Source organism: Jatropha curcas, chromosome 5 (assembly GCF_041381405.1).
Source record: "Jatropha curcas cultivar XTBG-Jc1 chromosome 5, XTBG_Jcur_1.0, whole genome shotgun sequence".
Classification (NCBI taxonomy): Eukaryota; Viridiplantae; Streptophyta; class Magnoliopsida; order Malpighiales; family Euphorbiaceae; genus Jatropha; species Jatropha curcas.
In genome coordinates, this window is record NC_143155.1 from 21273758 (window position 1) to 21291382 (window position 17625).

A 17625-nucleotide genomic window follows, 5' to 3' on the forward strand; every position below is an offset into this window, starting at 1 on the left:
ATTTCAATCATTTAAAGCTTGAATTTTTTTAACATAAGAAAAAATAAAAAATAATTAAAAATAAAATAAAAAGTAGGTAAGTAAATATTAACATAAAACATATTACTTTTGAAAAAATAAATATTGATATTTTCTTTTGTGTAAACCTCCGGTATCGCGACTTCATTACCAGGAACGGCTTAATTCGGCTCAAGGCTTAGTCATAGTTAAGGATCGTCGCTCCTCCTTATAGGTATGTTTAGCAAGGATTGAATCCAAGAGTTCTTCTCACGTGTCTAGTCTGCATTGACAACTGAGTTATAACCCGTACGTAAAATAAATATTGATATTCAATGAACTACAATTAATAAAAAAATATTATTAAAACGCAAACCATTGCATATTTTTATCTCCACAATATAAACAAGAATGAGTAGCAGAAGAAAATGTATATTTTATCCATTCCATAATTTATGTCCTGATTTAATTGGCATATAAATTAAGATATTTTAATCTACTCTTATTAAAATATTCATAAAAATTAAATGATTTATATTAAATTGTTATTAAAATTAATTAAATATTTGATTAAATAGAGTTTTACAGGCTGATATGTTAATTTTGTTAATATCAAGATTTAATTAATGATAATATATATGATAGTTTTGCTATTATATTTATTGACAAATAAATATATTAAATAACGGTAAAAAATATAATATAATTTATAGATTGTATTAAAAATATTTGATATTTGATACTTTGTTCAATTTATTTTCATTATATTTGGTGACATAATGGAATCGTGGATCCCTGCTACCTCAAAGAGATTTTCGGCCATCACATCCTTCAAGAAGTCACCTTGGCCCTTGATCTATTGTCTCAACCTCCTCTTCTTGCATGCTTTATAATCAGTTTACTTTTATTGAGGAAATAAGAATCAGAGATATTATTGCTATTGAGCTGGAATAATCTCAACTTTATATACAAACACGTACAAGCTTTAGAGTAGGAAACACCACTCATATCATGAATTAACCAACTAGAAATTAATCTTAGGAGGAGGAACTTGATTAGTATGGGTACCCAAAGGATAGGAACTTGCCACCTTTGTGAAGAAATCTGCATCGAAATTTGCTTCTCTATGAATATGGGTGATAGAACAAATCTAATATAATTCTAGAATGCAATTAATTAATGGAAGTTACAAGTGTTAAACAATATAATTTGAGGCATATTTTGAATGAATCGTATATTGATTGATTATTCTGTTGCTTTACACTGTTAATATAGCTAGGGTATATGTTTATAGAAGATAAGAAATAAAAGATGATTATTTTCCTCCTATAGTTATTCCCTAATTATGTGTACTGATTTGAGAAAATGATGGGAAATCTAATCCCATATTTTCCTCTTATTTCCTTTCTTGCTGACACTCCCCCTCAAGTTGAGTAGTGGGATTGCCAATGCTCAACTTGCCCAAAACTTCACCAAAGATTCTTCCGTTCACTGCCTTTGTTAATATATCTGCCAGTTGATCTTTAGAGCTTACGAAGGTTAGCTCTACACTACCTGCATCTAACTTCTCTTTTATGAAGTGCCTGTCAACCTCCACGTGTTTTGTCCGATCATGCTATACCAGATTTTCTGAAATACTGATCGCTGCCTGGTTATCACATATTATCTTGCAAGCCTCAGAAGGTGGGATCCCAATTTCAGTTAACAATTTTCGCAACCATAATATTTCAGTCAAGCCTCGTGCCACTCCTTGAAATTCAGCCTCTACACTGGATAGAACTACAACTTTTTGCTTTTTGCTCCTCCATGTGACTAAGTTACCTCCCATAAAAGTAAAATATCCTGATGTGAACCTTCGGTCCACTGGATTGCCTGCCCAATCAGCGTCAGTATACCCCTGTATTTCTAGGTGTCCATGCGCTTTGAATCGAACACCATGTCCAGATGTCCCTTTTAGATACCTTACAATCCTCCATATAACATCCATATGGTCTGTCTGAGGTTGATGCATAAACTGGCTTACCACTCCGACTGCATAAGCTATATCTGGACGAGTATGTGAGAGATATATCAATTTCCCCACCAACCTTTGATACTTCTCCTTATTTGCTAGCTCTGCTCCTTCTACTATCTTCAGCCCATGATTTACCACCATTGGTGTGTCAGCCGGTTTACAATCGATCATTCCCGTTTCTGCCAACAGATCTAGAATGTATTTCTTATGACATATAAAAATCCCCCTTTTTGATCTCAAAACCTCAATTCCAAGAAAATACTTTAGTCTTCCGAGGTCTTTCATTTCAAATTCTGTGAATAAGTTTTCCCTTAACTTGGTCATTTCTTCCATATCATCTCCTATAATGATCATGTCGTCAACATAAATGATCAAGCAGGTTACAAGTTTACCTCTCCGCTTTAGGAACAAAGTGTGATCAGAATTGCTCTGTTTGAACCCATATCCCTTCATTGCCTGTGTAAATCTACCAAACCAGGCTCTAGGTGACTGCTTTAACCCATACAATGATTTTTTCAACTGACACACCTCCCCTTTCTGGAATTCCTCTGTGAAACCTGGTGGAGCTTCCATATAAACCTCTTCTTTCATGTCCCCATGCAAAAAAGCATTCTTCATATCAAACTGATGAAGTGGCCATCCCTTGTTTGCTGCTATTGAGAACAACACCCTGATAGTGTCAATTTTTGCTACTGGTGAAAAAGCCTCTGAGTAATCAATGCCATAAGTCTGAGTATATCCTTTTGCTACTAACCGCGCCTTGTACCTTTTAATAGGACCATCTGGCTTATGCTTTATTATGAAGACCCATCGACACCTAACTGGTTTCGTTCCTGTCGGTAAAGCACATTTTTCCCATGTGTGGTTCTGGATCAAAGCATTCATTTCTTCTTTCATTGCATTGGTCCATTTTTCTGATGTCAAGGCATGTTCTACTGTGGTCGGGACTTTTTCTTCACACAGAGCGGAGATAAAATGCCTTGGCTTCTCTGGATAAACTCCCCCTGGCTATATTTGCTACTGGGTATCTAGACCTCCGAGATTCTTTTTCTGGAGAGTATCTGTTAGGTGGAACTACCCTATTGCTTCTGGGTGGTACTACATATTGTTCTTCTTGTTCTGCTACAGTCTCACAGTCACTGGAATTAGTAGAAACAACAGGAGACTCGGAGGTTTCGGGTTCTCTTACCTCAGACATCAAGTTAAGAATAGTATTTTCTAAGACACTAGGCTCCGTAGACTATATGGAAGTATCTGAAGTTGGCCTAACGATACTGTTTCTTTCCTGTTCTCTATTTTCTTCCTGTTCTGTAACTTGTGGGTTCTCTTCCTGTGGATCCAAATCTACCTGTGAGGCTACTGATTCTGGAAGCCAGCTCAGTGTGTCCATGTATTCCTTCTCCCCCTGACCACTGAGCTGGGTGATATAAAAATATTCGGTTTCAAGGAAATCACAATTCATTATGGTGAACATACGGCTGGTTTTAGGATTATAGCATCGGTACCCTTTTTGATTAACCCTGTACCCAACAAATACACATTTTTCGGTACATGGGTCAAATTTAGAACGTTCACTTTTTGGAATGTGAACAAAGACAGAACAACCAAAAATGCGTGGTTGAAGGGTTAAGGTCGGAGGAACTTTGGTAAATTGGGCCAAGGTTTGAAGTGGAATTTGAAGGTCAAGGATTTTGGTTGGGAGTCTGTTTAGAATATAGGTGGCAGTAGCTACAGCTTCAGGCCAAAAACTTTTAGGGACCCAAGACTCAATCAGAAGAGCTCGAGTCATTTCAAGGAGAGTCCGATTTTTTCGTTCGGCAACACCATTTTGTTCAGGAGTATGAGGACAAGTAGTTTGATGTACTAATCCTTTTTGTTGGAAAAAATGTTTCATGGCAGTGTTGACAAATTCCCCCCGTTGTCAGATCTTAAAATTTGAATTGTCTTAGTAAATTGGGTTTGGATCATGGTATAAAATAAGATAAATTTATCAACAACCTCTGACTTGTTTTTCAGAAAATATACCCACGTCATGCGAGTACAATCATCCACAAATATCAAGAAATAACGAAAACCTTTTCCTCCCATGACAGGTGCTGGACCCCACACATCAAAATGGGCTAATGAAAAAGGTAAATCTACCCTAGTATTATTTGGCCTGAAAGTTTGTCTATGGCTCTTTGCCAAAACACAAGTCTCACACTGCAAAATTTTATTAGATTTAAAGAGTTTAGGAAATAAAAGATGTGAATAACCCGTGGATGGATGTCCTAATCTCTGGTGCCAAAGCCAAGCTTCCCGATCCACAGTTCCATATGCTAGCATCACAGTACCGTGTTGGGCAACTTCATCCATGTAGTACAGTCCTTGGTGCTTAGTGCCACGTCCAATAATCGTTCCTGTCCTGATGTCCTACAGTATACAGAAAGTGGGTGTCATTAGCATGGTACAATTAAGTTCTTTAGTGTGGGTGATATGTCAATAGACCCAGCCCCCTCTACAGGAACTATTTCCCCATTAGCTGCTCCGACATGTGTTTTCATGGGTTTGGATTGTTTTTTAATATCGTTGGCATCGAATGTCATGGTGTCAGTGGCTGCACAATAAAAAATCCATGATGCATTCTTACTTTTATCACAATTCCGGACCATATTTGCAATAGACATAGTTTTTGGATCAATTTGTAATAATTTTAGGACAGAAATTAATTGGGCCAAATTAAAAGGACTTAGGAGAAAATTTCCAACTCCTTCATCCTTATAACCCATATTACCACTTTCTTCAACCCTAGCCGCTATAGCCTTTCCCACGCTGCCTCCTTCACCGACGCTTGCTTGGCCACCACCGTCGCTGCTGGTAGCCTCAGGGTTGCTCACGGCGATGGCGGCTCTTCCTCTTGTGGCTTGACCGTCCCTTTTATGTCCATCATTCCACCAATCGAGATATCCCACAATTCGAAGCAATTTTCTTTTGTGTGTTTGCTCATCCCACAGTAGGTACACTTGAGTTTCGCCTTGTCTGAGCGGAATGATGAACCGCCTGGCTTGCTGATGGAGCCTGACCGTCGCTGTCCCCATGCTGCCATTCCTAGGCTTCAGTCCCTGTTGCGACCAAGCCGTTTCCTATGCCCTGTTGTGACGAGACGCTAGAGGCTGGTCCTAGAATGTTGAGATGGGTTGCCTCTTTCCGAACAGTGGCGTAGGCAGCTTTCGGTGAGGGTAACGGTTCCTGTCTTAAAATTTCCCTTTTTATTTGATTATATTCATGATTAATTGCATTCAGGAACTTCAACAATTTTTGTTCTTAGCGTATGATGTTACATGTGGCGATATCTGCTTCTGACGTCATTGGATTTGGCTCCCGCCTGTCAATCTCGCCCTATACTCCTTGCATGGTAATCCAGAAATCTTCTAAAGGAGCTCCATTCTGTTTTATCCCGTTTGCCTTTGAATGAAGATCAAAGGTTTGTAACTTGTCCCTGCCACTGCTATATGTTGTAACAAGGGCATTCCATAGTGCTCTTGCAGTGGGAAACTCGGTAAGATTGTTTGCTAATCGGGGTTCAATATTCTGGATTAGGCATGAGAACACAATGAGGTCATCTTGTTCCCATTTTTCGTATTTCTCGTCGCCGATCTACGGTGGCACTGGAATTCTAGTAAGGTGGCTTAACAAGGCCTTGGACTTTCCTCCAATTGCAACTTTAATCATGCATGCCCATAACGCATAATTCTGGCTATTCAATTTAACACTGATGATTAAATTATCTGAAAGGGTTTGTTTTTGGTTTTGGTTGCTGAGGCCATTTCTGATAAGGTTTGCTAATTGAATTGTCAGGTCGTCGTTGTTGATGCTAGACTGTTTCTCCAAGTTGCCGTCTTCGGACATGGTGGCCCGAGTCTTCTGGGTCGGCACACTGGTGGCTGACGAGGAGTTGCCGTCATCAGACATGGTGACTGGATTTCTGTAGGTAAGTTGGTAGATGATGAGCAATTGAAATTGTTTGATCCTAGGATCACTGAACCTGCTCTGATACCATGTTAAATAATATAATTTGAGGCATATTTTGAATGAATCATATATTGATTGATTATTCTGTTGCTTTACACCGTTAATATAGCTAGGGTACATGTTTATAGAAGGTAAGAAATAAAAGATGATTATTTTCCTCCTATAGTTATTCCCTAATTACGTGTACTGATTTGGGAAAATGATGGGAAATCTAATTCCATATTTTCCTCTTATCCTTTCTTGCTGACAACAAGTTGTTTGTTTCCTCTAGCAGCTTGAACGTTATCTTTAACCATGTGAACAACCGTTTCACTATCACATTTCACTATATTTAACCATGTGAAAATCCCCACTTACTTTGACCAACTAGAAAATCATCTGGAATTGTATATTCTGGGATTTGCTTCACAAATAGAGTGGTTATATGAAAAGAAAGCAAATCCATATAGAAGTTTTTTGACCAATCCTCAAATTTCATAACTTATAATACGGATGGTTTCTTACCCATCGTTAATGGAAATGCTTTTGGTGGAGGCCTAATCCGTGAAAGTTATGGAGCTTGGATTGCTGGTTTTACAATTAATATTGGATGTACTACAGTTTTGGGAGCTGAGCTTCGGGCTCTCTTCACCGGTTTGCAAATTGCTTTGAGTTCAAACCACTCTAACCTTATTGTTCAATGTGATAATTTAATGGTGATGCAGTTGGTGAATAGTTTTCTTAGCCCTCTGGTTGGTTTCGGATCATTGGTTTTCCATATAAAAAATCTTATGGTGCAATTTGGGTCCCAAGTTTCCCTCTTGTATTTTTCGGGAAGCTAATAACTGGTGCTGATTGGTTGTCCAAGTTTTTGCGGCCTTTTTGCCTTTGGGAATTGGGATCTATGAGTCTCCTCCTTTCTTTTTGGCCTTGATCATGATTTAGCCGATGCATCTTATTTAGGTTTTATTCTAGATAGTTTCTTTTTAGTCTCTGTATTTGTACCCAAAAAAAAAAAAAAAAAAACCCTTTAATTCTTTGAATTTGGAAAATCTGAAACAGTGGAAAAGAACGAAAAGCTTCCATAATTAATTCTCAAAGGAATATGATTGAAATCTGATTACAATAGTATGGTGCAATTCTAGCACCCATTTAAAACGACATCCAAGCTTTTATTATCAGACCAAAACTAGATAATCTATATTTGGTCTGAACAGGAAATTGAAAAAAAAAAAAAAAAAAAAAAGGAAACAGAAAAAGCATAAGATATAAACCATAGCCCACATGCTTCAAATTTGGAAATTACATGGAATTAGTAGGCATTAGCATTTGCCAACAGGTACTGTTCAACAGCCTGAACCATTCCTGCGATCTTTTGTTTGTCAGAGTCAATGCGTCCTTGAAGGAGCGCAGCATAATTACCCTTTGGATAGGTTTTGAAACTAACATGGACAACAGATCCTCCATCACCTGAACCCTCTATTTCTATTCCTAATGTGATTTTCTCTACTCCATCAATCCATGGTTCTCCTTCGTATATACTGTATTCGTATACATAGTTCTGTGGATCATATTTGTCTACTTTATGTTTGTACCACTTCAATTCGCTACCTGCATGCATTAAAACAAAGAACTCTGGTTAATTACAACTCAAGAACTAATAAATTAACACCTAATTCCTTAATAAAATGATTACCTTCGTGGAGTGTAGTCTTCTTAATAGTTCCAATCCCTCCATTTCCTTGAACAGTCTCCATGCTCTTAACGACCCCTGGAAAGACTTTAGCAACAAGATTGTCGTCATCGACAACGAGACCCTTAAACATCTTGGCTGCAGGGATTGCAGAAGCAATCTTGCGTTCAAAGACAGTAACGGCCATCTTAATGTTTGGTGTTTGGAAACTAAAAGAAAGAAATTTGTTGTGTGTAATGAGATGTCGAAGCTCAATGCTGAAGCTGCTATTTATAGGCTGAGCTACGGTACTCTGCTATTTGTTAGACGTGTTAGAATAATATTATTTTACAAACATCTAGATACTAGATGCATATACGACCGCTCACTAAAAAAATAATATATTTAAAAAAAAAGAGATAATCCTAAAATAATAAAATTATTAGACTTGTTCAGTTGGGCACGTAAACAGGCCGGTATCAGCTGAAAAAGAGTTCAAAAAAACTCAAATTCGGGCTGTTCATTTAGCAAACAAGCTCAGCTCAAATTTAATAATGGTTAGTCTGAAATCTCGTCAAGTTTTATTGAATATATATATATAATATTTTTTTAAAATAGTAGAATTTCGAGTACAACTCGAATTTAAAATTTATCGAGTTAAACTCAAATCTTAAGTCTAGTTTTCATCTTGCTGAAATCTAAACTTTCAGGCTTATTAATTTTTAAGCAAGTTAAATTCTATCGAATCGAATTTCAAAACTGACAAATTCGAATTTGATTCGAATTATTTATAACTTTAGTTGCCTATATTGCATGTATGGATAGAACAAACTGTTTTTCTTTATTCCTTTTTTTTTCGGCCAATCAATTCCAAAATAGTCATTTTTCTTTTAAAAAATCTTTCATGAATTTGTTTTTACCCAGACAATTATCCTTTAAAAAAAAAAAAGAAATAACCCGTTTCTAAAGTAGATATATACATGTGTAGTTGAGAATAATTAAAGTGACATATTTTTATTTTATTCTGCTAATAGAAACACTAATAAGTGACGCGTCGACGTGCATCTCAATTCCAAAGATAGGAAAGAAGAGGACCAAAAATTTTAACTTCATTTTTTCTTTTGTTCTTTTCTTTACCGGGTGTTGCCAACTTCTCAAATTTTATTTCCCAAAAAGAAATATCTTCCCCGGTACTTTTATATACTATTTGTATTCTATGATATTAATTACATTTAAAATTTCACATCTTTTAAAAAAATTATTAAATTTATTTAAATTATAATAAATTATTGAGTAATTTAACTATATTACCATTAATCTAATATTAATTTTTTAAGAAAACTATTAAATCGAAGTAATGGTTATTGGTTACATATAAAGGATAAATATAAAAAAATATATATTTATTAAAAAGCACAAATGTAATAAGTATTTCGAAACAAGCTATTTTCTCAAATATGACAAGTATTATAAAACGGAGATAATACGAAAAAAATAAGACAAAAACAGTTTTACGATTAAAGGGTGAGATGAGATAATAAACATTCTCCTCGAGTTCGAGTAGTAAGTATGAAGCGTTTCAAAATTTAATAGGAAGTGATTTATCTTTTCGTGATCTATTCAGAATAAACAAATATTAATCTGGCCACGACTAGTGGGCTAGGCATGACCACGGTTCGATTTCGAATCGGAATCAAATCAATCAAAACTGGAATCAAACTGTAGTTCAAGGTTTCAAACCGTAATCGAAACTGATAGTTTAAGATTCGGTTGCGGTTCTTTATATTTGAAAATTAAACCTAGTGATTTTAGTTTAAAACCGGCGGTTTTGGTTTAAAACTGTTAAAAGAAAAGAAAATATCACATTTCACATGTAATTTTTAATTGTTAAATTAATTTTATTTTTCATCGCTAAATGCAGCAACTTTACTATCATCTCAAAATTTATTAATATAAATATAACTTATAAATTATAAGTTGAAAAAGAGAAAAAAATTGCCCCTCATTTAAATATTTTTAATTTAAATCTTTTACCCTTTATAATATATATTTTTTACATATAAATTAAATAATATTTATTTAAAATTTATCTTTGACTCTTAAATAAAATAAAAATAAATTTCTTCCTTATAACAGTAAAAAAAAAAGGCAATTTGAAAGGTATTTTTTGTAATAAAAACTTATGTTGTAATTTTTTTTAATTCTTAATTTAAATAGAAGACGTCTTGCCCCTTTATAACTGGTAAAAAAAATGCTACTTTAAGTGCATATTTTGGAACAAAAATATCATATTATGGTATTTTTTGTTAATTGTTAAATAAAATTAAAAGACATTTTTATCCTTTATAACAGTAGAAACGAAAAATTTGAAGGGTATTTTTATAAATAAAAATTTATATGTTAACTATAAATACTTTAATAATCTTCCTTTTTTATCACAATATCAATTCTTTTTCTCTAAACTCCATTGAATTTCTCATATCATTTCTTTTCTCCTATTATAAAATAAGGACAAATCATTTTTTTACCTGTCTTTCAATTTAAATTTATAGAAATTAAATACGAGAGGAGAATTTTAAATTTATGTTTCGGTGTGGTTATAATTTTTGCATAAATTTGAAAACTATTAATTTAATCTTTTAATCTTTTAATCTTTTTTTAATTTAATACTATTATTTGTTATTAATTTTCTTATTTAGCTAAAAAACTAAAAAGGTTAAAAAAGATTATCTAAATTCGATTTCAAATCGACAACGAACTAAAATTGATATTTTTAAAACGTCTAAAAGTAATTCTTTTTTTGATTTCATATTTTTTGAAATCAAAACTGGTGGAGGAACCGTGTTCATGCTTATATTGGGCTACGTATTTTGAATGTTTTCCCCTAAAAAAAGGCAAACACATTTTATAGAAAAATAGCAACTTCTTTGTTTTGTTTTCTTTTGCGCAAGTCACATCGATTCACGCACACCGTAAAATTTTATAATTAAAGTATAAATCTTTTGACGATTTTATGTGGGTTAAGAAAGTATTTAATTTTCTATTCAAATTATAAAAAACAAAGGATAATTTGACTAAATTATATTTTAGATATGTTTGACAACAGTATTTTAAGTACCTTTTAGCGTTTTGACTAGTCAAAATATTAGATGGTATTCTTTTATAATATTTAATAATATAATGTTTGAATTAGTTTTTAAAGGTTACGGTAGCGTTTTATAAAATGTTAACCCTGTAAAATTTAACTTTTAACATTTTATGAAAAGTTACTAAAACAGTTGAATTCTACTAAAACAGCTAAAATATTTAATTTCGCTAAACAGATCATTATCTCAAAACCAAAGATAACTTGTGAAAATAGTTATTATATTTAATTTAAATAAAGGTGGCATGGAAAAATACCATTCATTACTACTTAAAATATTTAAAACAACTTATATTTAAAGAAGAAGCTTACTCGGCTAATATTATTGGAATCAAAAGTAATCAAGAGAATTTATGTTGATTACATAATTTCAAGAGAATTTATATTCGCAATTAAAGATCATTTATAAGGGTTCGTTTGCACTACAAAAAAAACGCCAAATTGCGACCGCTTTTTGCGACCGACCAAAATCGGTCGCAATATTGCGACCGATTTGCGACTGTTTGCCAATCAGTCGCAAAATTTAGCGCGGAAAATTCGCGCGAGTTTGCCTCTCCGTTTGCGACTGAATTACTACTCCTTTGCGACCGATTTGGCGACCGCTTTGCGACTAACTGTGTTTCTGTCGCAAAAATGCGCGCGTAAAAAAATGGATAAATTCTGGGACCGAAATGAGATAAAAGTGCGACCGACTATTTTAGTCGCCAATCGGTCGCAAAATGCTCGCGTAGTAAAACGACGTCGGACAATTAAAAAATTGCGACCGATTTAAATTACGTTTGCGACCGATATGTCGGTCGCAAATTTTAGGGCTTTAAACGCGCCCTCTTCTTTTCTTTTCTTCTTCTTTCTCTCTTCTCCTTCTCCTCTCCTCTCCTCCGTCCGCAGCGCCGCTCCAGCCCCTCCTGAGAACGCTCCAGCCCCTGTGACGCCGCCACCGACGCTCCGGTCACTCCTCTACGCCGTTCGCCATCGTCTGGACACCATTTGAGGTAAGCCGGTTTGCATTTTATTTTTTTCGAAATGTTTTTTTTTTTTTTTTTTTTGCGATTTTTGTGTATTTTTCAATTTATTATTATTGTTATTATTATTAATATTGTTAATGTTGTTGTTAGTGTTGTTGTTATTATTATTATTATTATTAATATAGTTATACTAGTTTAGTTTTTTTTGTTTTACTGTAAATGAAATTGATAATGTGAGCTTTTGGTTTCCTTTTATTTATTTATGAATTATTAAGAGCTGATTATTTTATGGGTTTGATTTTCAAACTTGATAATATTCAATTAATTAAATGAGTTCAATAGATCAATTTAGGAAAGAAGAAACTTAACTGATAAAACTATTTTAATAATCTAGCAAAAAATTCAGACTTTTAGCTATAGTAATTAGATTGCAAGAATTCTTATGCTCCATCTAAATTGAATTCTGCAAACTATCAGGTCAGTGCCAATTTTTCTGCTGCAAAATATCTTTCTGTATGAATCTTCAGCCACTATCTTTAAAAATAGATAAATATATAGAACATGTAGAGGTTTCATCATGTAAAACCAATATGATTAATATTTTACAGTTCCTCAATTATCAGGTGTGCACAGTTTGGAAGCTGAAACCTAAACAATATGGAAATTGAGAAGAAGGAAAATTAGGAAAGATTTGTTGGGAAATCTTGAATTTTTCAAATTTTAGTTGGAAATTTAGAATCTTGACTTATTTGCTATTTTTGAAGGTCCTAAATTATAAGCAGGCAGCCAGATTAATCCAAAAATTCATCAACTTGTTTTCTGATTTTTCTTCCCTGATCAGTTCCAAATCAACCTCCATACAATAAATAAATAAGGGAAAAACGTGTTTACAAGTTTATAACTACCACCACCACCAATATTTTATTTAGTTTATTATCGCAAAGCCACCATCTTTCTACTGGGATATTAATTGAGGCTCCGTAAATTACAAGGTCATCTAAAGAATGTTTGATTATAAGCATTGAAAACTTTTTTTTTTTTTTTTTGATAGCTAATAATTTTTGATGTATATATATATATATATATATATATATATATATATATGCACACAAACATTCTCCTTATACCCAATGTGAATTAAGAGAATAAAAAGGGAAAAACAATGCATCAGATGCCTCAAACTTGAACTAGTAAATTTTATTAACAAAATATGCACATTCCAAAGTCTTTTTATATTATATATATATAGATATGGTTGTGTCAACCAACCATTTTCAGAGCTTCTTCACCCTTCTTTTATTATTATAAAAAAGGATTCCAATATTTTTTAAAAGCCACTAACAATGCACAAAGTTTGATGATAAATTCTGCAACCCTTTTAGAAATGGAAGCCCAATTGGAAAATAACTATTGTTTCCCAATAACTTGGTTTCTTTGTCAACCCCACTTACTATGATTGGCTCTATGCCATTAATTCAGGTTTTCCATTGTAATTAACCAACTAAAAGTAGTATAATTAACCAACTAAAAGTAGTATAAACCAAACTAATAACAATTTGAATTTTTTCTCATGTAGTAAAAGATACCTTTATTTTAATAAAATTTTCTATTTTCATTGTTTCGATGACCGAATTTCGCATTTAAGCTATAACTAAACTTTCACTACTATGGTATACATTTTATTTTGTCATACCTAAGTTACTAGATGTAGGGTTATTCTTGGTGAAGTTAGGTTAGGTTTGATACAGTTTAAAATTTATCCAAACCAAATTAATATTTTTTTCTTTATTATAGATATTATTGTCGTTATTATTCTTAAATATGTTTTTATTAAATGAATGTTGAGTTTGGATTGGAGGCCTAGTAGTGGCCATTTTGCCTTTGGAGAATGTTGATATGTTATAGAAGTGTTTATTGAAGTGTCTTTGTATTTGAGATTTGATTGTATTGTGCCGAAATGCTGCCGAATTTTTTTCAATAAATTCAATATGTAGAATAGTACACTTACCTTTATTATAGTAGGTATATAACCTTTGTATTGAATAAATGAACTTAGTTTTTTTACATTTATATATAGTTCCCCTTATTATAGAAATAACCTTAGTTATAAGTGTAAATTGAACATTACATTAGTAGCATGTTTTAAGGCTAGATCAGACTAATGCAATTACATATAATTTACCCTTGATAAACACATTGTTAATTAGGTAAAGAAAATGCGAAATAATCGCGATTGGATGTACTAGAGGTTCGAGGTCAATGGGATATTAAGACAAGAGTTCCTGAACGGATTGGAGGCGTTTATACAGTTTGCAGTTGGTAATCCCAGTTTTATGGATGGGAATAAGTTGAGGTGTCCATGTAATCACAAGAAGTGTCGAAATCGAGCCTTCTTAGACATTGATACAGTGAAACTTCATTTGTGCAAAAATGGGTTCGTGGAAAATTATTACGAATGGATACATCATGGTGAAGCGCGAGTTGCCAGTGGGTCAGGCCACTCCATCTGAAAATTATTACGAATATGAAGAAGAGGAAGCTGATGAAGAGGAGGAGGAAGCAGATGAAATTGAAGACACTTAAAACTTAGAGCAATTTTACTGTTACAAATTGATAAATGTATATGTAATTAATATTATTAATGAAGAATTTTAATGGTATTCACTTTGTTTACTCGTATTTACCACATGTTCTACAATTCATATAATTGTATAAATTCATTTTATCTAGGTTCTGATATCTGCAGTACAGATGGCTAGAGGTACAGATGTCATAACTGTCATTTTAATTATATATTAATTATCTAGAAATTTATAATCTTTGTATTTCTTTTGCAGTTTCATCAGATCCACGTATCACCCTCAGTTTGGTAGCGGGACAGTAAGTACTTATTCAAATTTTCTGCAGGCATATTTTGTATATATATTTTGTACTTACTCATAACTGTGATGCTTTCGTGTAATTATATTTTACTTCTGTTTTTTTTTTTTTAGCATATATCCATCTTCTCGAGCAGCGAGACAAATTTTGAAGATAATCAAGCTACAGCTGCATAAAGAAGGATACACATGGGATGCCGTACCACAAGAGGCAAGAGACTTTTATTGGGAGGAGTTCCAGGTATTCTTTGGTTTAAGTTATATCATCATTCAATGTTACAATTCAAGATACAAATCGACAATGTTTAAACGCTATATTTCATTTTTTTTTTGCAGAAACATTTTATATGGGACGAGGCCATTACGGCTATCCTGATCCCGGTGCTGCAGACGATACCTTGGTCACCCCTCCTGGCGCTACATCACATCCAGCAGGTACTCCTCCCGGCGATCCGACATCGGATCCTGCAGATGAGCAGCAGCATATATAGATTTGATTTTGGACCTTTTTAGTTTTTCATTTGTATTTTCATATTTTAATTTGTTCAGAACAATAAAAATTACATTTTTATACTGTTCTTGAATTGCGTGTGTGATATATATGCATTTATGTGAATTTTCACAGGTGCAGAAAAATTTTGGTTTCAAAACAATATTTAATTTTTTTTTATTTTTTTTTTCATTTTTGCGACCGATTTGCGACCGATTTGCTACCAAAAGTAAACATTTTGAATTTACAATTTGCGACCAATTTGCGACCGATTTCAAAACATTGCGACCGACTTTCTGCGACCAAATTTGCGACTGATTTTCCAATTAAACCGCGACCAAAAATTGCGACCGCTTATTCACGTTTGCGACCGATTTTATCGGTCTCTAATTTGCGACCGACGACACAATCGGTCGCAAACTTGGTTTGCGACCAGTGATTTTGCGACCGACACTTATCGGTCGCAAATCGGTCGCTACAGTAAATTAGCGACCGATTTTTGCCATTTTGCGACCGATTTGTCGGTCGCAAAATAGCGTTTTTTTTGTAGTGCTTTCATAATTAAGGGCTTTATAAGAATTGAAACTAATTAAATTTATTTTATGTAACATAATTATCTTATTTTTTGGTCTTTTTTATTAAAATACAATTAATTGCAAGACTAAAAACTTAAAAAGATTGATAAATAAAATCATGCCTAAATAAATAACTTCAAATTAAATCAAGGCCTAAAAAGCACATTGTAACGCCGTATATTCTACAAAAGTTAGATTTTCAAGACTTTTACTACTATATAGAATTCGTGATTTCTGTATCAATAGAGAAGTTATAATCATTTTACACATGTTAAGGAAACCTATTGCAATAGGTTTCTTTAACCGGTTAATTATTTAATTTAATTTATTAGTTTTATTTTTATTTTTTCCATAGAGCTGTATATGTTGTCGTCTTCTATTGTTTTCGTTCCCTGTTTCGTCTTCGTTCCTTCTCTAATTTGCATAGCTTTCGCAATTTCAAAAGGAGACAGATAAACATCAATCCAATAACAAAGCACTAAAAAATGAAGTAAATTGAATCCTTTTCTTGGTCCTCTTCTCGACTGATAGAGACTTATTTATCAATTTCAGATGGTGCCATGATATATTGTTTTTTGTTTTGAATTTAGTTTTTAATTTATGGTGAATAGAAATGACTATCCACTTAGTAATTCTTATCAAATTATAATTTTTTACGGTCTGTAAAATGAGGTTTTTTATTTTCAAATATGGTTTTTGGTTTTGCTAAGAAATTTTTCTTTGTTCATGGCTAATAAGGCCCGTTATATAATTTTTTCATGTGGACTTTTAGTCTTGAGTTGTGATTTCTTGATTATATTCATACTTAATTATCATGTACCGTTACATTCTAACCAAGAATTTATCGTAGATTTTTTGTGTGAATATAGTTGTCGTGTGACTATAGTTTTGAAGAGTTAATGAAGGGATAAAAAAAAACCGGCAGTACTATATAACCATTCTTGACTCCTATCCTTTCGAGATGCTTTGAATAGAACTAGTCCTTCCGATGCCATCCTGTCCCTGGTAACTGGGAATTATGGGCAACGAATCATGCAAGTTGCAAGGTACATCGGCCAAGGTTTTATGATTACTTTATCTCATGCAAATCGTCTACCTGTAAGGAAAGGGGATAATATAGTGTCCCGTAAGTATAAGAGTTAAGTTAAGCAAATAGTAATTCTTTCTCTGGCTCAGTTTTACTATGCGACTAATATTTTTACTTGCTTTGCTATTGTGCCCAAGCCTGGTTGAGGAAGAGTTAGGGGGCGTAAAACAAAAAAAGATCCGGGCTGGACATACTATACGGAAAGAGTAAACCATTTATGAAAAAAAAAGAATAGAAAAAAAGAAAGAAGAAAAAGTGAGGGGCATTCTATTTCGACAAAAGATCCACACCCAAATTGTCCTGTGACTAAAGTTTTGAAAAGTTAATTTTTTTATTAACATGTTTAACCGGTGACAAATTACTGTTTATAATGTAATCAGATGGTTCTTATTAAATAATTATAATTGAAATCTGAAGGTACAAAATAATTTCTGCATTGATACAAAATAACTTGCAAAGAATTTGACCGCAGTAAAATTACTTGCAATAAAAGAACGGGTGTACAATCTTCTACATTTATAAAACTTAACTCCATTAATTAATTAAATGATCTATTTTTCTTGCTTTAACTTAATTACGGAGGACTTTATTTGTTCTCAGCCATCAGAAGCCATGAAAGCAGTTTCTATGTCAGTCGACATTCCTCGCTAACATTGCAAGAAATGCATGTATATATAGGATGTATATGAAATGACAAGCTAACTATGAAATCATTGTGATCTTCGAAAAGAGAATGTATATGAAACTGATGTGCTATGCTGAAAATATGTGGATAAAGAAAAAAAAAAAGAAGCAAAAAGAAAATACATGG

The 17625-nt window shown here is 33.3% G+C and overlaps 1 protein-coding gene and 1 long non-coding RNA gene across 2 annotated transcripts; one reads left to right on the top strand and one right to left on the bottom strand.

The window, feature by feature from the left end:
• Positions 1–7063: 7063 nt before the first annotated feature.
• On the bottom strand, positions 7064–7937 carry LOC105636700 (major pollen allergen Aln g 1). Its single transcript, XM_012220036.4, has 2 exons — positions 7698–7937; positions 7064–7612 (listed from the first exon to the last, which is right to left on the bottom strand). Exons 1-2 carry the CDS (start codon positions 7879–7881, stop codon positions 7314–7316), a joined length of 483 nt encoding a protein of 160 aa, XP_012075426.1. The 5' UTR covers positions 7882–7937; the 3' UTR covers positions 7064–7313.
• Positions 7938–11702: 3765 nt separating this feature from the next.
• LOC149496381 (uncharacterized) lies at positions 11703–15227 on the top strand. The gene is made up of 4 exons (XR_016320778.1): positions 11703–11810; positions 14621–14663; positions 14777–14903; positions 14999–15227. It is a non-coding gene; the product is annotated as an uncharacterized LOC149496381 (long non-coding RNA).
• Positions 15228–17625: the final 2398 nt, after the last annotated feature.

Bases quoted from the DNA above. Each gene is read 5' to 3' on its own strand.
- LOC105636700 (XM_012220036.4), bottom strand. From the start codon at position 7,881: ATGGCCGTTACTGTCTTTGAACGCAAGATTGCTTCTGCAATCCCTGCA. The intron at 7,613-7,697 runs GTAATCATTTTA...TAATGCATGCAG, and splicing joins GAAGACTACACTCCACGAAG to GTAGCGAATTGAAGTGGTAC.